General features: G+C 44.7%; 3 protein-coding genes across 4 annotated transcripts in view; 2 read left to right on the forward strand and 1 right to left on the reverse strand.

Annotated features, from left to right (window-relative positions):
• LOC140721362 (NACHT, LRR and PYD domains-containing protein 3-like) overlaps positions 1–4,141 on the reverse strand; it is a 23,813-nt gene extending 19,672 nt beyond the window's left edge. The window contains exons 1-2 of the mRNA XM_073036201.1: positions 3,991–4,141; positions 3,375–3,558 (exon numbers count right to left, since the gene is read on the reverse strand). Coding sequence (XP_072892302.1) covers positions 3,375–3,558; positions 3,991–4,141 — 335 coding nt within the window. The remainder of the gene's footprint in view (positions 1–3,374; positions 3,559–3,990) is intronic.
• The window catches only part of LOC140721392 (uncharacterized), a 1,266,977-nt gene that overhangs the window by 795,111 nt on the left and 449,915 nt on the right, over positions 1–21,951 (forward strand). The gene's annotated exons all lie outside the window — the stretch shown is intronic.
• LOC140721387 (NACHT, LRR and PYD domains-containing protein 12-like) overlaps positions 18,885–21,951 on the forward strand; it is a 469,945-nt gene continuing 466,878 nt past the window's right edge. For both annotated transcript variants that reach the window (XM_073036229.1, XM_073036230.1), the window contains exon 1: positions 18,885–19,005. The gene's annotated coding sequence lies outside the window, so the exon portion shown is untranslated. The remainder of the gene's footprint in view (positions 19,006–21,951) is intronic.

Here is a 21,951-nt window from a genome sequence, read left to right on the forward strand (position 1 = left end):
ATCGCAATGAAAACGCTTTTGCATCTTGCAATTGAACAAAATGAAAACATAATCTACTGCTTTCCCGTCATTCGTGACCAATGGACTCTTCTGGGGCTTGCAGCCTACGGAGCCCGACTAATTACAGACCTCCAGCTAAAATATACACCTTGGACCAGTACTCCCTGTCTTCTAAGGACAAGCCAACTCGGAATCCTTGTGCCCAATTTTCTAGATGAGCCTCCCATGCGGGAACTTTTCAGAACTATAAACCGAGCTCCAAATCTCCCAGGACTCCTTACAATCGGTAATGTGCCGCAGTGTCTCGGCTATTCCCAGTTCTAAATCTGAGAATCCCGTATACCCAGGACAGACCTGGAAACTGATAATTATTTGACTGGGTGGGATGCCGGGCTGTGGGTCACCAGAGGGTGGGAATATATTTCAACGCGTCTCCAGCAGTTAAATTGAGAACACGTGATCATTATCTTACTATTGAGTGGGATCTGGAGCAGCGCAATTAGCTGCCATATTTCCCGTAGTGCGAAAGCAAAAAAAAAATGTTTTAATATAGAATTGAAAATGAAGCAGTGCAAGCTCAGTGCAGGAGTATTTTATTCGTTACACACATGTTGGATTTTTGTTTATCTTCAGCTGGTGCTTAACTTTCAGGATGAATCAATGGGCGAAGGCAGTGAGTGGTTGTAGATGTTTGTCTCTCTGACTGGGTGTTTGTGACTCGCGGTGCGCTGCGGAGAAAAGGGTTTAGTGTTTTATTGTTTATGATATTAACAATTTAGATTATACATGAAAAGGTGGTGAAACTGGAACACCATCTTTGCATATTATACTAAATTTGAAAATTTGCGGGTGCAGTAGAACGTGTGAAAATCTACGAAAATTACAAATAGCTGAGAAATTGTCTTGACAACTTGAAGAGCGAATTTAATGCAGACCAGAGTGACGTGAAGCAATTTCGCAGTAAAAAAAAATATTGGTAATGATTGGTAAGGGTCTGCGATGTGTGTCAAAACAAACTGACATAGGAACACAGATCCATATTCCCGTGAAGGTGGCACCAGAGTTAGAAAGGGTTGTAACGTGCGGTTTGGGCCTATTGGCCTTAATAAATTAAGGTATTGAGAAGCGGATTTGGGAGTGAATGCTACAGTTGTAAAAGACACAGAGAATCCAAATTTTTAGAATTTTGTGCAGTTCTGTTCTACTTTGAGGTACAATCTCAATAACCGTGAAATACTGCAAGTAGAATTACGCGGTGTGGACAGTGTTTCTCCACAACCCGACGCCTCACTGCAGAATTACCAACCTGGACTGAAGCTCATATACTACCAGTTCCATATTCTTAGAGACGTCTTCCTAATATTATAACTCACACACAGACTCCCCTGGGACGCTTTGGTGTTTGTAGGATTACCAATCTGCACTGTAGCCCGTTTCCTGCCAGTTCTATATTCTCAGAGACTCCATCGCAATATTATAACACACACACACTGAGTCCCCTGGGACGTATTAGTCGTGGGTTGTGGAATTCCTGCCATTTCCGATTCACAAACTAAGGCAAACCTAATGACCCTCTGCCTTGGCCGGGACTCATCAGTCTGTATATTGTGAGAGGATGCGGATACAGTTCAGCTAGTCTTCAGCAGCTAAACTGATCATATTTGATCACTGTTGTGGGATCACTGGCTGCCATGTTTCCCACAGTGTAAAATTATAAAGTAGAAAATGCTGGGATCTCAGTACATCAGACTACATCTCTGAAAGGAGAAATGGTGGAAGACCCAGTTCCAGAACTGAGACTGTCCAAGATGTTACCGATCTGCTGATGATTCCAGAATTTTCTCTTTTTACTTTAAATATCCTGCAACAGCAGTTTTCCCCTTTTTCATGTTAATGCACAGACAGTAAATGATTGCAGAATGTCTGGAACATCCGAAAATTTGTAAATGCCATTCCCACCTCCATCAATTTGTTAGTTCAGAGTTCATTCTGACCCTGGTGGAACATCCCACACAGTCAATGCTCACAGCATCCTTTCCTCCCACTATCATTCTGTTACATTTGTTCCCGAGGCCACTGTCTCTACTCCGAGAGGCGGTGACCACAGAGCGATACAATGTGCAACACTTGCTGCAGCTCTGACTTCCAGAGCTAACTTCCAGTTACCCTGGAAACGGAGGAAGTGGCTCACTGAACATAACCGAACAACGGAAATAACAGGTTCAACATCACATGCTATGAGTTTCATCAGAACAAAGATTAACACTGCAACCATTTTGTAACAGTGAAACTAAAATTGTAATGGCTGGATTTAATCTGCCTTGTGTTGTATTCAATTAAATCTCTGGTAGTTCCAGCTCACTAAAACGATTCCTCGATAACTCAATGAGCTGAAAGGTGCAAGACAATATCACACAAAAAAGAGAAATGTTAGAAGAAGCATTGCTGATAGATAGCATTGAGGAGATGGGATACAGACTGGACAGAGGTTGATGAAAATAACACGGAATGAGCAGAATGAACCAAGTTGCATGCTCTCCAGTGTGCTGAGATGGACCTCTGACCTCACAATGTACATTGCATCATATGTCTACCTGCACCACATTTTCACCTCAACGTACTGTTGTAATGTATTGATATTCATGGATGGTACTGAAGACAGGATTTTCACTAAACCTCGGTTTATGGCGATAATAAACGATACCCCTCTTTAATTGTGTTGGAATTATTAGGCAGACTGAACTTCTGCTTTGAAACTTCTGGAGGGAGACGTCGCTGAGTTGCACAAATAAGCGAGGATTCGTGATAAATGGAAAAGGCTTAATTCTCGCATTAACTCGGAAACATTGCCTGCACTTCGACAAGTCGTAACAGTGTAATGGAGTCAAGAGAACAATTGTCCATCCACACCGTGAGGACGTGAGAGATCTGGATCTCACTGTCCTGTCTGAACGGAGGAAAGGTGAAACTACCTATACACGTGGAGGAGTCTCCCGAGGGTGCGATTACTCTGTTTAACCCTCGAGTCTGCAAGAAAACAACAGGCCGAATTGCCGCTTCCGGTGTACTGGAATTATGTAAAACAATTATCGACCCCAGGCATCGATCCAAGTGAAGATTTTAAGCCAATAATTTCAAATCTTAAGGACCAGGTGATGGAGGTAAAATCCCCTGGGTACAACTGAACGGGTGGGTGTATTCGCGGCATCAGCAGCTCCTCCCGCTCCTCGGACCAGAACACCAGGAGCTGAGAGGCGGCTATCTCAGGCGGTTCGGTGCGAAGGCAGCGAGGCGAGGCAGCCTATTCGGGTAAGTCAGCGAGACTCTCTGCCCGACATCAGATCTCCGCATTCGGGACCGGATTCAATACTCACCGGAGGGAACTTGATATCTTTGCGCGCAGGCAGATATCCGTCTCCCGGCTCCCGCCGACGATCCGCTTCTGCACAGAACGGATAGAAAATACCGCCCATCCGGAGGCTGAGCATGCGCAGTACAATTGCCTCGTCGATACAGCGGGGGCGGGGCCGCGGGAATAAACCGGCGGATGCTGCAGATCTGCGGTAAAATATGATCACGTGATCGATGGGTTGGTCAATTTCAGTCAGGTTTAACATCACCGACAGGAGTAATAAAATTTGTTGCCTTCACGGCTGCGGTACAATAATAAACAGAAAAAAAAACACAATGAATTACAATAACTATATACATTATGTAGGTTCATTCACTGTAGTGCAAAATAAAACTAAACAATAAAAAACAAACTAGGCAGGCTTAACCGAAGTGCAATCGTTTTTGAGAAGACCAGATAAATGGAAAAGGCTTAATTCTCCATTAATTGCGGTTACATATCGGGACACATTGGCTACACTTTGGCAGGTCATAACAGGTGAATTGGGTAAAAAGAAACTCCCACCCATATCGAGAGAACGTGAGATCTGGATCTCACAGTCTTGTCTGAGCGGACGAATGATGAACTAGCACTTGTACGTGGAGCATTGTCCCGCAGATGCTGCAGATCTGCGGTAAATTGGGAGTTCGTAACTGAATCACGTGACAGGTGGAGGGTCTCCCACGTAAACCGGTGACTCTGCTCCTCGCCGCTCACAGGCCTCCGACCCTTCCTTCCGTATTTTCCCATTCTTTCATACTTTTATTGCCTACAATTCTCCCCATTCCCCGCTCTCGGGTCACAGAGTTACGGATCCCATCCCCATCCCAGTCGAGCAGACAATTCACAGCCCATCTGTAAATATGCAGCTTTCATTGACATCACTTCTATAAAAGAGTACCGAGAAGATTCACAGGAATGCTGCCGGGACGACCTGAGTTATAAGGAAGGACTGAATTCGTTAGGACTTTCATATTCCTTGGAACGTGGAAGATTGAGAGGAGATTTGATAGAGGTATTCAAAATGATGCGGGGTATTACTTGGGTAAATGCAAGCAAGCTTTTTCCATTGAGGTTTGGTGGGACAACAACTAGAGGTTATGTGATCAGATTGAAAAGTTTAAGGGGAACATGAGGGAATCTCCTTCACTCCCAGCGTCGCGAGAGTGTGCAAAGACCTGCCAGTGCAACTTACGCACGCGAGCGCAATTTCCACTTTCACGAGAAGTTTGGGTTAGTAAATGGACGGTAGGGGTAAGTAGGGCTATGGACCTGGCGCAGGTCGATGGAAGTAGGCAGGTCAAACGTTTGGGCACAGACTAGATGGGTCGAACGCCATGTTCTGAGCTGCACTTTTTTATGACTCCACTGAAGCAAAAATAATTCATACAGTAATTTCAGTCGTATAGCCAATAACTCTTACCATAAAGACAATGTACATTTGACTTTCCCCTCTACCCACCGCACCCCAGTCCTCCACGAAGTAGACACACCTAGTCTTTCTGTTTCCTCTACAGAAGCGGCTGATCTCACATTTCGCATATTGGGCTCCAGCTGGTGAGTTGTTCGCACGCAACCCATTTGCCTCCGTTACCCCGAAACTTCGTGACAAGAGACACAGTAAATAGAACTGTACAGCACAGGAACAGGCCTTTCAGCCCACAATGTTTTGCTCCACCATTAAGTTACCAATCAAATAGCCAAACTAATCCCTTCTGCCTGAACAATGTCCATATCCTTCCTTTTTCCTCAGACCGAAACGTCTCTTAAAAGACCCCGATGTATCTGCCTCTAACAATGGCCCAGGTAGCACAGTCCAGCGACCCATGTGCCTCACATAATCTTATAAACCTCCTGCAACCGTCAGCCCAGCCTGCACCGCTCCATTGAAAACAAGCAAAGTTTGTCCAGCCACTAGTTATAGATCTAACCCAAGCAATATCTTAGTGAACCTCTCATGCACCGTCTCCAGAGCCATCAACAGGGCAGATTACAAAGGAGGAGATGCTTGCCACCCTGTGGAAAATCAGGGTGGATCAATCCCCACAGCCTGACAACGCGCTCTATTGAACCCTTCAGGAGGCAAGTGGATATATTGCCAGCGCCCCGGCACATATTTAAAACATCGATAGAGACAGGAGTATTACCAGAGGATTGAAGGATAGGCAAACTTGGTCTTCTGTTTAAACATAAACCACGAAATTATAACCTGATGAGCCTGTCATTAGTATTCAGAAAGTTATTGGAAGGTATTCTAAAGGACTGAATATATAATTATTTTGATAGACATGCACTGATTATGGCTTTGTGAGTGGTAGGTCATGTCTAACTACAGAGATTTTGCTGAAGCTATAGACAATCGAAAATAAGTGCAGGAGTAGGCTATTTGACCCTTCGAGCGGGCACCTCCATTCAATGTGATCATGGCTGATCATCCATAATCAGTACCCCGTTCCTGCCTTCTCCCCATATCCCTTGACTCCGCTAACTTTAAGAGCTCTATCTAACTCTTTCTTGAAAGCATCCAGAGAATTGGCCTCCTCTGCCTTCTGAGGCAGAGCATTCCATAGATCCACAACTCTCTGGGCGAAAAAGTTTTTCCTCAACTCTGTTCTTAAGGGCCTACCCCTTATTCTTAAACTGTGGCCTCTGGTTCTGGACTCCCCCAACATCGGAAACATGTTTCCTGCCTCTAGCATGTCCAATCCCTTAATAATCTTATATGTTTCAATCAGATCCCCTCTCATCCTTCTAAATTCCAGTGTTTTCAAGTCCAGTTGCTCCAATCTTCAAACATATGACAGTCCCGCCATCCCGGGAATCAACCTCGTGAACCTACGCTGCACTACCTCAATAGCAAGAATGCCCTTCCTCAAATTTGGAGACCAAAAATTAACAGAATACTCCAGGTGTGGTCTCACCAGGGCCCTATACAACTGCATAATGACCTCTTTGCTCCTGTACTCAACTCTCCTTGTTATGAAGGCTAACATGCCATTAGCTTTCTTGACTGCCTGCTGTACCTGCATGCTTACTTTCATTGGCATTCTGATGAAGAAGGACGCCTAGATCTTGTTGTACTTCCCCTTTTCCTAACTTGACACCATTCAGATAGCAATCTGCCTTCCTGTTCTTGCCACCAAAATGGGTAGCCTCACATTTATCCACATTAACCTGCATCTGCCATACATCTGCCCACTCACCAAACCTGTCCAAGTCACCCTGCATTCTCCCAACATCCTGCTCATATTTCACATTGTAACCCAATTTTGTGTCATCTGCAAATTTGCTAATGTTACTTTTAATTCCTTCATCTAAATCATTAATGTATATTGTAAATAGCTGCAGTCCCAGCACTGAGCCTTGCAGGACCCCACTAGTCACTGCCTGCCATTCTGAAAAGGACCCTTTAATCCCTACTCTTTGTTTCCTGTCTGCCAACCAATTTTCTATCCATGTTAGTACCCTACCCCCAATACCATGTGCTCTAATTTTGCCCACTAATCTCAAATGTGGGACCTTATCAATGGTTTTCTGAATGTCCAGGTACAGTACATCCACTGGCTCTCGCTTGTTCATTTTCATAGTTACATCCTCAAAAAATTACAGAAGATTAGTCAAGCATGATTTCCCCTTCGTACATCCATGCTGACTCGGACTGATCCTGTTACTGCTATCCAAAACAACAGGAAAGTGGATGAAGGCAAGGCAATGAATATTGTTTACATGGGTTTTACTAAGGGATTTGGAAAGGTCGCGCATGGGAGACTGATCAAGTAGGGTGAATAACTCGCATTCAGGTTGAGGTATTAAATTGGATTAGACATTGGCTTTGTGGGAGAAGCCAGAGAGTGGTAGTAGAGGGTTGCCTCACTGACTGGAGGTCTGTAACTAGTAAACAGAAAGTACACTTCAGATGCTGTGGTCAAATCAACACGTACAAACAAGCTGGATGAACTCAACAGGTCGGGCAGCATCCGTTGAAATGAGCAGTCAACGTTTTGGGCCAAGACACTTCGTCGGGACTGAAGAAGGAGGGGGCAGGGGCCCCATAAAGAAAGTTGGGGGAGAGAGGTGATCGGAGGAGGGAGGAACCTCTCCCATTGGTATGAACATCGAATTCTCCAACTTCCGGTAATTCCCTCCCTCTCCCTTCCACCATCCCACTTTCACTCTGTCTCCTCTTCTAGCTGCCTATCACCTCTCTCATGATTCTGCCTTCTGCTACTACCCATAGTGCTTTCCCCTTACATTCCTGCTTCACCTCTCCTGCCTATCCCCTCCTGCTTCCCCTCCCCCACCCCTTGATCTTTCCTCTGATTGGTTTTCCAGCCTGTCCCCACCTTCTTTATGGGGCGCCTGCCCCCTCCTTCTTCAATCCTGACGAAGGGTCTCGGCCCAAAACGTTGACTACATTACAACGGACGCTGCCCGACCTGCTGAGTTCATCCTGCTTGTTTGTACGTGTTGGCCTGTAACTAGTAGTCGGCCACAGAGATCGATGCTGGGTCTTTTGTTGTTTTCCATGTATCTCGGTGGTTTGGATGATAATGTGGTTAACTGGATCAGCAAATCCGTGAATGTAACCGAGTTTGTGGTGCAGTGGACTGTGAAGAAGGCTATCATGGCTTGCAGACGGATCTGCTTCTGCTGCAAAAAAAGCTAACAAAATGGCCAATGGAATTTAATGCAGAAAATGCGCATTGTAGTTCTTCCACAGTGAATGGCAGGGCACTGAGGAATATAGCACTATAATGGGATATGGGAGAAGCAATGCTCCATAATTACTACTTTACAGATTTACTAGAATGTTACTTGGGTTTCAGCACCTAAGTTACAGGGAAATGTTGAACAAGTTAGGTCTTTATTCTTTGGAGCGTAGAAGGTTGAGGGGGGACTTGATAGAGGTATTTAAAATTATGAGGTGATAGATCGAGTTGACGTTGATAGGCTTTTTCCATTTAGAGTAGGCGACATTCAAACAAGAGGACATGATTGGACAGTTAGGGGGCAAAAGTTTAAGGGTAACAGGAGAGGGATTTCTTTACTCAGAGAGTGGTACCTGTGTGGAATGAGCTTCCAGTAGACGTGGTACAGGCAGGTTCGGTATTGTCATTTAAAGTAAAATTGGACAGGTATATGGACAGGAAATGAATGGGGGGGGGGGGTTGGTGGTGGTTATGGGTGACTAGGTGAGAGTAAGCGTTCGGCACGGACTAGAGGTGCTGAGATGGCATATTTCCGTGCTGTAATTGTTATATGGTTTTATATGGTTAATTCATGGAAAGTGGCGGCAGAAGCAGATAGGGTCGTACAGAAAGCTTTAGTCATATTGGCCTTCATAAATCAATTTACTAAGTACAGTAGACGGATGTTATGCTGAAGTTGTAAGACATTGGTAAGGCCTTGGTAATAATATTATCTGCAGTTTTTTTTTCATCTACCTTCAAGATAGATGCAAATAAGGTTTAAAGAGGATAGGGAAAATGGACAAGGATGTTGCAGGGGCTGGATGAACAAGTGAGGACTATATTCTTCAGAACATAGAAGAATGAGGGGAGATTGATAGAGGTAAACAAAATTATGAGGGGTATTAATGGCTCTAAAGAGCCTTCAGCTCAAACAAGTCATTGGCTCTGGTACGTTTTCTCTCTCACTGTACCTAGTGTAGTAAATGCTGATTGTGTGTTCTTCATGCCGGTTGTTGGAGTCCTGGGATGCAGCTGCAGCTCCTTGAAGACTGTGTGAGGGATCTGGAGCAGCACCTAGATGATTTTCAGCGTATCCGGGAGAATTGAAATGAATTGGCTTTATTACTTACATATTACTTACATGGATATGAGGACTAAAAATCTTTACGTTACGTTTCCGTCAAAATGAGCAATCTGCAATTTAAAGTAATTTATAATAAATGGTATATACAACACAACATAAAAATACATTTGAGTCAGCATAAATTAAGCAGTCTGATGGCCTCGTGGAAGAAGCTGTTCCGGAGCATTTTGGTCCCGGATTTTATGCTGCAGTACCATTTCAAGATGGTAGCAGATGGAAAGGTTTGTGGTCATGGTGAACCGGGTCCCCAATGATCCTTGGGGCCCTTTTTAACACACCTGTTTTTGTAAATGTCCTAAACAGTGGGAAGTTCACAACTACAGATTCACTTGGCTGTCCGCACCACTGTCTGCAGACTCCTGCGAATTGAGGGAGGTACAGTTCCCATACCAGGCAGTGAGGCAGCCAGTCAGGATGCTCTCAGTTGTAGCCCTGTAGAAAATCCTTAGAATATATGTCCCCATTTCAAACTTTTCAATGGTCTGAACTGGAAGAGCCACTGTTGTGCTTTTGTCACCACACAGCCAGTATGTACAGACCATTTGAGATCCTCAGTGATGTTTATACCGAGGTACATGAGGCTCTTACCCTCTCAACCCCAGATCCAATGATATCAATAGGAGTTAGCCTGTATCCATTTCTCCTGTAATCCACAACCAGCTCCTTTGTTTTTGTGACACTGAGGGAGAGCTTGTTTTCTTGCACCACTGTTTCAGGGTGATAACTTCTTCCCTGTAGGCCACTTCGTTATTGTTTGAGATTAGGCCAATCAATGTAGTGTCGTCAGCAAATTTAATTAGCAGATTAGAACTATGGGTGGCAACACAGTCATGGGTATACAGGGGGTAATGGAGGAGGATTAGAACACAGCCCTGAGGAGCACCGGTGTTGAGGGGAGCCCACTGTTACCACCTGCCGGCGATCTGACAGTAAGTCCAGGATCCAGCTACGCAAGGCAGGTCAAGGCCGAGGTCTCTGAGCTTCCTGTCGAGCCTGGAGGGAATTATGGTGTTAAATGCTGCAGTGCAAGAACAGTCGGTTGTGTCGGTAGGGAAATGGTTGAGGAGTCTTGTGTGGGTGGTAGCATGCTGCGGATGTAGTCATGACCAACCTCTCAAAGCATTTGCTTATCATTGAGGTGAGTGCGACAGGACGCCAGTCGTTCAGACATGTTACCTTGGAGAATGTTTTGAAGCAGGATGCCACTCTACACTGGGAGCAGTAGAGTTGAAAAATGTCTGTAAACACACTTGCCAGTGGATTCAGTGATGAAACCCAGGCTTAATGCTGTTGTCCCACTGAAATCTTAAGAAACATCAATAGAGTTGTTTTTAAATGCGAGCGCACCCCACATGTGACGTAACACTGGCGCCCCCACGCGCCTGACGTCACAAATGGGTTCCCCACATGCGGATCTGCCCTCACGTACGCGGTGCCTTACGTCACCCACGCACTACTGTGCTCGTTTGGTCGGTTTAACGGCTGAGCTACTATTCACCTGAACCCCAACAGTCAATAGAGGACTTAAGAGGCATAAGCTGAAGGTTTTGCCATGACCCTCAAAATCCCCCGACCTAAACATCATCGGAAATCTGTGTAGAGAGCTCAATAGAACAGTACATGACAGACGGCTCAAGAATCTCACAGAACTAGAAGCTTTTTGCATGGAAGAATGGGCGAAAATCCCCCAACAAGAATTGAAAGACACTTAACTGGCTACAAAAAGCATTTACAGGCTATGATACTTGATAAGGGGGTGTTACTATGTACTGCCATGCAGGGTGCCCAAACTGTTGCTTCGGGCCCTTTACCTTTTTTATTATTCTGAAACTGTAAAAGATTGAAATAAAACAGTAATCTTGCTTAAAATATTAAAGAAATGTGTCACCTTTAACTTCATGCCTTTTGGGAATCAGGTAATCTTTTAATCTCTTAGCTATACACAGTAAAATAAATTTTGACCAGGGGTACCCACCCGTTTGCATGCCACTGTAGTCATCACGAACTGAGCTGTAGTTAAAACTTTTCTAACATACCACAGGTCAATACATTACAACAGTACATTGAGCTGATTTATGACAAAACAATAAGTGTAACAAAGGATTATGGCCGCAGTATAGGTGCAGTGCAGATAGACATATGACGCAGGGTCACGTCGAGTTACATTGTGAGGTAGAGCACATTTTATCGTACTGGAGACCATTCATTGGGCTTATTATCGCAGACAGGAAGCCGTCCTGGAGCCCGGTTGTGCGCACTTTAAGGCTTTTGTATCTCTTCCCTAATGGTCGCTGGATTTGCAGCAAGAATGTCCAGCTTGTGAGAATCTTTGTGTACACGGCGTGCTTTTCCGACGCTGGGAGATGAGTAGCAGGAATCCATGCAGGGAACGCTTGTTTCTCTGATTTTCTCAGCGTAGACCAAAGTTCTCTGCAGTTCCTTGCAGTCATGGGGAGAGCAGTAGGCATATGAAGGCGTGAAGTATCGACAAGAAACTCGGCCTTCACCCTGCCTTGTGTAGCTGGATCCTGGACTTCCTGTTGATCGCCGACAAGTAGTACGTGTGGGTTTCCGCACCTCTGCCCCTCTGACACTCAACACAGGTGTCTCTCAGTGTTGCCTTTTTAGCCCCCTCCTTTACTCTCTGTGCACCCATAACTTGTGTCACCACCCGCAGCTCCAATCTGCTAATTAAATTTGCCGATGATACTACACTGATTGGCCCAATCTCAAATAAGAAGAAGAAGCATATTGACAAGAAGTCATCACCATGACTCAGTGGTGTCAAGAAAACAACCTCCCCCTCATTGTCACAAAAACAAGGGAACTGGTTCTGTACTACAGAAGGAATGGAGACAGGCTTACCCGTATTGACATCAATGGATCTGGGGTTGAGAGGGTGAACAGCTTTAAGTTCCAAGGCATAAATATCACCGATGATCTCACATTGTCTGTACGTACCGGCTGTGTTGTAAAAAGAGCACAGCAGCCCCTCTTTCACCTCAGATGGCTGAAGAAATTGGTAGGGCACCTCAAATTCTCAGAAATTTCTACAGTTGCACAATTGACAACATCCTGACTGGCTGCATCACTGGTATGAGAACTGTAATTCCCTCTACCCCAGTACTCTGCAGAAAGTGGTGCGGACAGCCCAGCGCATCAGTACATATAAACCTCCCACTATTTGGACTTTTGCGGAGACTGATGTGTAAAAAGGGCCGAGTCACACCAACCACAAACTGTTCCAGCTGCTGCCATCTGGGAAATGGTATCACAGCATAAAAGCTAGAACCAACAGGCTCCGGGATAGTTTCTTCCACCAGGCCATCAGAACGATTAATTCAAGCTGATAAAATTATATTTCTATTTTATATTGACTGTCCGGTTGTAAATAGTATAAATTAGTTATAGTAAATAGTATAAACAATTTATTATAAATTACTATAAATTGCACATTGCACATTTAGACGGAGACGAAACGTAAATATTTTTACTCCTCATGTACAAAGTCAATTTAATTCAATCCAATTTCCTGCCCATCTAGGTCAACTTCTGCCCAGCCTGTATCTCACCACCTGAAAGATTTATATCAACCATCTAGTTCAATCTTAGTCCACAGTGTATCCCGCCACCTCAATGATAAATATCAACCATCTTGTTCAACCTCTGTCCAACCTGTATCCCACCAAATGATATATATCAACCATCTTGTTCAACATCTGTCCAGTCTGTATCCCACCACCCCAATGATATATATCAACCATCTGGTTCAACCTCTGACCAGACTGTATCCCACCACCTCAATGATATATATCAACCATCTTGTTCAACCTCTGTCCAGTCTGTATCCCAACACCTCAATGATATATATCAACCATCTTGTTCAACCTCTGTCCAGTCTGTATCCTACCACCTCAATGATAGATATCAACCATCTTGTTCAACCTCTGTCCAGTCTGTATCCCACCACCTCACTATTATATATCAACCATCTTGCTCAACCTCTGTCCAGTCTGTATCCCACCACCTCAATGATATATATCAACCATCTTATTCAACCTCTGTTTAGTCTGTAACCCGCCGCCTCAAAGATATATATCAACCATCTTGTTCAACCTCTGTCCAACCTGTTACCCACCAAATGATATATATCAACCATCTTGTTCAACCTCTGTCCAGTCTGTATCCCACCACCCCAATGATATATATCAACCATCTGGTTCAACCTCTGTCCAGTCTGTATCCCAACACCTCAATGATATATATCAACCATCTTGTTCAACCTCTGTCCAGTCTGTATCCTACCACCTCAATGATAGATATCAACCATCTTGTTCAACCTCTGTCCAGTCTGTATCCCACCACCTCACTATTATATATCAACCATCATGCTCAACCTCTGTCCAGTCTGTATCCCACCACCTCAATGATATATATCAACCATCTTATTCAACCTCTGTCCAGTCTGTACCCCGCCGCCTCAAAGATATATATCAACCATCTTGTTCAATCTCTGTCCTGTCTGTATCTCACCAATGATGATATATCAACAATCTTTCTCCTACATTGTTTTCATTGTGAAGTATTTTGCCTCACTGGGTTATTTCTGAAATCGCTTTTTTGTTATCTGAACTACCAGAGGATTTATTGAATGTAGCATGAGCGGGAGAAAAGACAGCCATTACAATTTTATTTTCAACATTCAACATTTGTCATGAGGAAACTTGCTGCATCATTGTCAGTCATTTTTGAAGAGTCACATTCTCCGTTGTCAGGGTAACAGCCCTTATGACCTGCAGGAATTGGCGTACATCTTTATCGCTCTGGTCAATATCCCTCAGGGAGAGTCAGTGGCCTCGGGATCCGATGTAACAGATTGATAGTGAGGTGGGGAGGATGTTGTGAGCATTGACTGTGTCGACTGTACTAACCCTGTGTTGGAATGAAAAGAGAACTAATGAATGTGGGACATTCATTTGTGCAACTTTGTTCAGGCCGTCACAAACATCTTGTCATCAGTCAACAGTTGTGCATCATTTAAAGTAAAAAATAGAAAATGCTGGAACCGTTCAGCAGATCGGGTCTGATGCTGGGTTTTCAACAGTTTCTCTTTACACACATCCAATCTGATGTACCGAGTTTCCAGCACTTTACTTTCAATTTTAAATTAAACGTGTTTTATTCCTGTTAGCCTGCAGGAAATGTGATGTCCAATTGTGCTGGGCAAGATCTCATTTAACAGTAGGATAATGATAAAATATGTTCAGTTTAGCTGGTGGAGACAATGTGAAACGTATCCCTGCCTGCTGGTGCCCCGCACACAGGTTTTCCAGCCCGCTCTCTGACCCAGTCAGGTTCCCGTTCTGCCACAGGTTGATATCGGAGTGTTAGATTTTGAACTCTGAATGGCCGAGACACTGCAGCACATTACTGGCGACAAGGACTCCTGGGCGAGTTACTGATTGAGCTGCAATCCTGGGTAATACTGGTCCTATGGAGCTGTCGGTATCGGGGATTTGGCACAGGTCAGTACTACCACAGATGGGGGCTGGATGTTCCTCCTTTCACAGTGAATCAAAAGCCTTGGGGTGCTGGGCATTGGCTCTGGGGAAATTTCTGATTATACCACTCGCTGTGAGGTGTGTGGAATTTGTGTGAGGATTCGGGGGTCGGTGAGTGGCAGATTCAGCAGTGTGACACTGTGAGGTTGGGTCCTGGGATATCACAGTTTTAGATCCAAGTACAATGGACCCAGGGTTCAAGCTGCCCAGGTTTATGAGATGTTGAACCCGTATTTCTGTTCTGGGCTCAGATGTTTGTTTCGGGAGTTTCTTTGGAAGAAATGACTGCCATACCGAGGAGAGGATGAGTTACCATCCCATCCCTCACAGTGAGAGGATGTGAGTAACTGGGCTGTACCGTGTTTGCAACAGTAGAAATAGACCCGTGAGTTTGGTTTTCAAACTGTGTTTGGAAATCGCCCTTCATTGTCTTCTGTCTGTCAATCGTTGGACATGAAGCACATGTGTTCAGTACAACTGAATACTGAACAGCGCACGTGGTTCACAAGAGTAATCTCAGGAATGAGAGGGTTTCTGTACGAGGGGTGATTGATAAGTCTGTGGCCTGAGGTGGGAGATGAGTTATTAACTTCAAACTTTATGGATAATCACTCAAAGAGTTGATCTGAATGTGCATGTAACGAGAGCTGTATAACTCGTCTCCTTCTGCCATAGGCCATGAACTTATCAATCACTCTTACTGTCGACCAACTCTGGAGGTCCAAGATGTCGAATTCTGCAAAGAAGGGATCCGTTTGCTCCACGACCGCTGAACTAAGCATGTAAATGTAGGCGGGGACTATGTTGAAAAATAAATGTGCTGGGTTTTCTAAACTTGACTCCTTCTACCTTGGGCCACGAACTTATCAACCACCGCTTGTATGACAAGCATTTGATGACTCTGTGCTTGTAACCTATTGAGTTCAGAAGTATAGAGGTGGACGGGATCTTATTTAAACCTACGGAATACTGAACAGCCTGGAGACAGTGGACACGTGGAGGATGTTTCCATCAGACGGAGAGTCTGGGGTCTGAGAGCACAGTCTCGGAATAATCAAGCTTCCCTTTAAAACTGAGAGAAACTTCTTCAGCCAAAGAGTGGTCGATCTGTGGAGTTTGTTGCAACAGATGGTGATTGGGGCTGTCACTGGGTATATTTCCGGCAGAGGTTAATATATTATTGATTGCTAACTAATATCATTTTTTGTTAACCAGAACTATCAGAGTATTATTGAAAACAGCACGTTAAAAGCAGACTTTACAATTTTAGATTCTTCGATTCAAAGTGGCTGCAGTGTTAAACTTTATCATAATTAAACTCACAGCATACGATGTTGAGTTTGTTATTTCCCTTTTCGGTTATTTTTGGTGAACCACTTCCTCTGTTTCCAGGGTAACGGCCCACTAGAGCTGCAAGAAGAATTGCACATTTTTTTATCGCTCTGTGTTCACCGCCTCTCAGGGTAGAGACAGTGGCCTCAGGAGCAAATGCAACAGCATGATAGTGGGAGGAGAGGATGCTGTGAGCATTGACTGTATAGAATGAACTGAGAACAAAGAAGTAGAGAAACATAGAGCACTCATGCCCTTCGTCCAACAGTGCTCTCCCAAACATGATCATACGTTAGAGATTTCCTAGGGTTAACCATCAGGCCTCTTCTTTTTATCTCCATGTACCTATCCAAAAGTCTCTCAATAGGCCCTGTTGTATCCGCCTCCACCACCGTCGCCGGCAGCCCATTCCACGCACTCACCACTCTCTGCGTAAAAGAACTTACCCCTGACATCACCTCTGTACCTTCTCCCAAGCATCTTAAAACTGTGCGCTCTCGTGTTAGCCATTTCAGCCCTGAGAAAAAGCCTCTGACTATCCACACGATCTATGCCCCTGATCATCTTGTACACCTCTATTAGGTCACCTCTCATCCTCCATCTGTCCAAGAAGAAAAGGCCAAGTTCACTCACCCTATTCTCATAAGGCATGCTCCCCAATCCAGAGAAATCCTTGTAAATCTCGTCTGCACCCTTTCTATCGCTTCCACACCCTTCCTGTAGTGAGGCGACCAGAACTGCACTCCAAGCACAGTACTCCAAGTGGGGTCTAACCAGGGTCCTATATAACAGTATCATTACCTCTTGGCACTTGAACTCAATCACAAGGTTGATGAAGGCCTTCATCACCGTATGCCTTCTGAACCACATAGTCAGGCTGCGCAGCATTTTTGAGCGTCCTATGGACTCAGACCCCAAGATCCCTCTGATCCTCCACACTGCCAAGAGTCTTACCATTCATACTATATTCTGCCATCATATTCTAAAGTGAACCACCACACACTTATCTGGGTCGAACTCCATCTTCCACTTCTCAGCCCAGTTTTGCTTCCAGTCGGGGTCCCGCTATAACCTCGACAGCCCTCCACACTATCCACAATACCTCTAACCTTTGTGTCATCAGTAAATGTACTGACCTATCCCTCCACTTCCACATCCAGGTCCTTTATAAAACTGACGAAGAGAAATGGTGCCAGAACAGATCCCTGAGGAACAGCACTAGTCAACGACGTCCAGGCAGAACATGACCCATCTACAAACAATTTTGCGTTCTGTGGGCAAGCCATTTCTGGATCCACAAAGCAATGTCTGCTTGGATCCCATGCATCCTTACTTTCTCAATAAGCCTTGCATGGGTACCTCATCAAGTGCCTTGCTGAAATCCACTACATCTACATCTACTGCTCTACCTCCATAAATGTGTATAGTCACATCGTCAGAAAATTCAATCAGGCCGGTAAGGGACGACCTGCCTTTGTCAAAGCCAAGCTGTCTATTCGTAATAATTTTATGCCTCTCCAAATGTTCATAAATTCATGAAACAGAGCATGTGAAGTTGAATTCTTTATTTCCTATTTTCAGTTAGTTCTGCTCAGCCAGTTCCTTCATCACCAGGGTAACAGCCCACCAAAGCGACAGAGTGCTGAACATATTTATCACTCTCTGGTCACCGCCCCTCAGTGGCCTCAGGAGCCGGTGTGGAGGCCCGGATGCCTTGAGCATTCACTGTATGGAATATATAACGTTTCTATCGCAGTAAAGAGATAACTAATGAATGTACGGATTGCATTCATGCAAATCTGTTTAGGATGTCACACACAGGGTTCAACAGCGATCACTCCCTCCACAATTCCCTTGTTCATTCATCCCTCCTCATTAATCTTCTTCCAGATACTTATCCCTGCATAAGCCTAAGCGCTACACCTGCCGTACCCCTCCTCCCTGACCTCCATTCAGAGACACAAAACAGTCCTTCCGGGTGAGGAAACACTTCATCTGCGAATCTATTGCTGGGGTCATCTATTGTGTCCGGTGCTCCGGATGCGACCTCCTTTACATTGGTGAGACCCACCATCAATTGGGAGACCGTTTTGTCGGGCATCTCTGTATCATCTGCCAGAAGGGGGACTTTGCAGTGGCCAAACATTTTAATTCTGATTCCCATTCCGACGTTTCGATCAATGGCCAACTATTGTGCCAAGATGAGACCGCCCTCAGGGTGGCGGAACAACACCTTAGTGATCGTCTTCCCATAAAACAAACACAAAGGCCGGCAGATGTGTGGAGACAGAAGGGATCGAGGGAATGCGGATTGGACAGAAACATGTGGCTGAATGGCCTCCTCCTGCTGGTTTTCACTTGGTGTTTCAGTGTTCCTGTCCAGTGAGGCTCCGGAGGAATGTGAATAGAAAAAAAGTGTTTATAAACATAGAAGTGATTTCAATGAATCCTGCACAATTCCTTTTCGGGTGGGAATTGTAAGTCGGACCGGGATGGGATTCGAACCCTTAACTCTGAGAACCGGGAGATGGAGCCATGGGGACGGGGAAGATACAGAGGGAAACATTGAAAATTTAGCTGGTGTAAATATAGAATAATGTGGGGAATGCGGCAGGGCGTGTGAGGGGCGAGGAGCAGAGTCACTGGTTTCTCGTTCCCATTTCAAACGCAGATCTGCAGCATCTCAGGTTTTCGCTTCCGAGGCCCCGCCCCCGCTCTCACAGTCTCCGGATGGGCGGGGTTTTCTTTCCGTTCTCTGTTGAAGCTGTTCGTCTGTGGGGAGCCGGTGGACGGATCTCGCTGCTCTCCGGACAAATTGATGAAGTTCTCATGGGTCAGTATTGAGGCCGGTCACTGGGGTTGAACGCAACCGACAATTTCCCATCGGTGAGTACTGAAGTCGATCCCGGGGGCGGGGAACCTCATGTTGGGCAGAGAGTCCCGTTAACTTCCTCGAACTGACGGCCTCGTCCCGCTTCCTGGACACAACCTGTCGTGGTCGGTCCGGGTTATGGGACCTTCACACCGAACCGACTGAGATGAGCTGCCGCTCAGCACCTGGTGTTCTGGTCCCAGGAGCGGGATGACGTGGTGATGCCGAGACTGAACCCATCCATTAAGATGTACCTGGGGAACTTTACCTCCATCACCCGGCCCGGAATCGGATCCAAACTCCACCTGGATCGACGCCTGGGGTCGATAATTGTTTTACATATTTCCAGCACACTGGAAGCGGCCGTTCGGCCTGTTGTGTTCTTGCAGACAGAGGGTTAAATTAAGCAATCGCACCCTCGGGACACTGCTCCACGTGTATGAGAAGTTTCATCTTTCCCCGTTCAGACAGGACAGTGAGATCCAGATCTCTCACGTCCTCCCGGGGGACTGGGAAGTTTATTTACATCTTCTGTCCATTGCTTCGACTTGCCGAAATGCTGACAGTGTTACCCGATATCTGGCCCCATTAATGCGAGAATTAAGTCTTGTTCATTTATCTGGGTTTCTCGGAAATGTGTACACTCCCCCCAGGATTTCCAAAGGAGCAACCCAGGCTGTCTAATATTTTCACACGATTGAAATGGGGAATCTTTATTTTGTACAGAGGTAAAGTGAAAATCGTGTCTCCGGTATTCTCCACACAGATCAATACATTGCAGCAGTACATTGAGGTAAAACAAATCATTCTGGTTACAGAGAAAGTGCAGTGCAGGTAGATATGTGGTGCAAGGTCACATCGATTTAGACTGTGAGGTCAGGAGTCCACTCATCACGCTGTTCGCTTCTAACAGCAGAATGGACACCGTCCTTGAGCCCGCTGGCATGTTTCTGTTCTATTTTATCTTCGCCCCATGGGAGGGTGAGAAGTGAGAATGTTCAGGGTTGTGGGGATCTTTCATTATGTTGGCTGCTTTACTGAGTCAGTGGGAAGTATAGACAGAGTCCATGGAGGGGAGGTTGGTTTCTATGATGTACTCTGCTGTGTCCACAGTTCTCCACTATTTCATTCAGTTACAGGAAGAGCAGTAGCCGTATGAAGATGTGAAGTATCGGGATGGGATACTTTCTGCGGTGCATTGATAAAGTGTGTAAAGCTGAAAAGGACAAAAATCAAAGCTCTTATTGTTTGTTCTGGCTTTGTTATATTGGAATTTGTTATCTAGTAATGTGTATTACTATTTCAGTATCATTGTAAAACCGGACTACCATCAGAGAGTGCACTTGATTCCTTCTCCCACCTGGTTCCAGCATCTCATTCCTGCCCATCCTGTTCAACCTCTGCCCAGCCTGTATCCCACCACTTCAATGATATACATCAACCATCTTGTTCAACCTCTGTCCAGCCTGTATCCCACCACCTCAATGATATATATCAACCATCTTGTTCAACCTCTGTCCAGCCTGTATCCCACCACCTCAATGATATATATCAACCATCTTGTTCATCCTCTGTCCAGTCTGTATCCCACCACCTCAATGATATATATCAACCATCTTGTTCAACCTCTGTCCATTCTGCATCCCATTAACTCAATGATATATATCAACCATCTTGTTCATCCTCTGTCCAGTCTGTATCCCACCACCTCAATGATATATATCATCCTTCTTGTTCCACCTCTGTCCAGCCTGTATCCCACCACCTCAATGATATATATCAACCATCTTGTTCAACCTCTGTCTATTCTGCTTCCCATCAACTCATTGATATATATCAACCATCTTGTTCAACCTCTGTCCAGCCTGTATCCCATCTCCTCAATGATATATATCAACCATCTTGTTCAACCTCTGTCCAGCCTGTATCCCACCAACTCAATGATACATATCAACCATCTTGTTCAACCTCTGTCCAGCCTGTATCCCACCACCTCAATGATATATATCAACCATCTTGTTCCACCTCTGTCCAGCCTGCATCCCAGTACCTCAATGATATATATCAACCATTTTGTTCAATCTCTGTCCAGTCTGCATCCCAACAACTAAATGATATATATCAACGATCTTGTTCAACCTCTGTCCAGTCTGTATCCCACCATCTCAATGATTTATATCAACCTTCTTGTTCAATCTCTGTCCTGCCTGTATGCCACCAGCTCAATGATATATATCAACCATCTTGTTCAACCTCTGTCTATTCTGCATCCCATCAACTCATTGATATATAGCAACCATCTTGTTCAACCTCTGTCCAGCCTGTATCCCATCACCTCAATGATATATATCAACCATCTTGTTCAACCTCTGTCCAGCCTGTATCCCAGTACCTCAATGATATATCACAACCATCTTGTTCAATCTCTGTCCTGCCTGTATGCCACCAGCTCAATTATATGTATATACATATATATATATATAAAGCCTTCCTCAATGTTTGTCCAGCCTGTATCCCACCAGCTCAATGATATACATCAACCATCTTGTTCCACCTCTGTCCAGCCGGTATCCCACTATCTCAATGATATATATCAACCTGCTAGTTGAATCTCTGTCCTGCCTGTATGCCACCAGCTCAATAATATATATATCAACCTGCTTGCTCAATGTTTGTCCAGCCTGTATCCCAATCCCTCAGTGATATATTTCAGCAATCTCTCTTCTAAACTTTGTCTTCATTGTGATTTTAGTATTGCACCTTTCTATTTATCTATTTATTTATTTATCTATTTATTTATTCATTCATTTATTTATTTATTTATTTATTTCTGTGCCTGTCTGTTTGTTTGTTTGTTTATTTATTTATTTAGTTAGTTAGTTAGTTAGTTATTGTTCGCTAGGAATACCAGAGGTTTATTTGGCCACAACAAGTGGCAGGGTAAAAGCAACCATTTCAAT

Source organism: Hemitrygon akajei, unplaced genomic scaffold, assembly GCF_048418815.1.
Source record: "Hemitrygon akajei unplaced genomic scaffold, sHemAka1.3 Scf000054, whole genome shotgun sequence".
NCBI lineage: Eukaryota > Metazoa > Chordata > Chondrichthyes > Myliobatiformes > Dasyatidae > Hemitrygon > Hemitrygon akajei.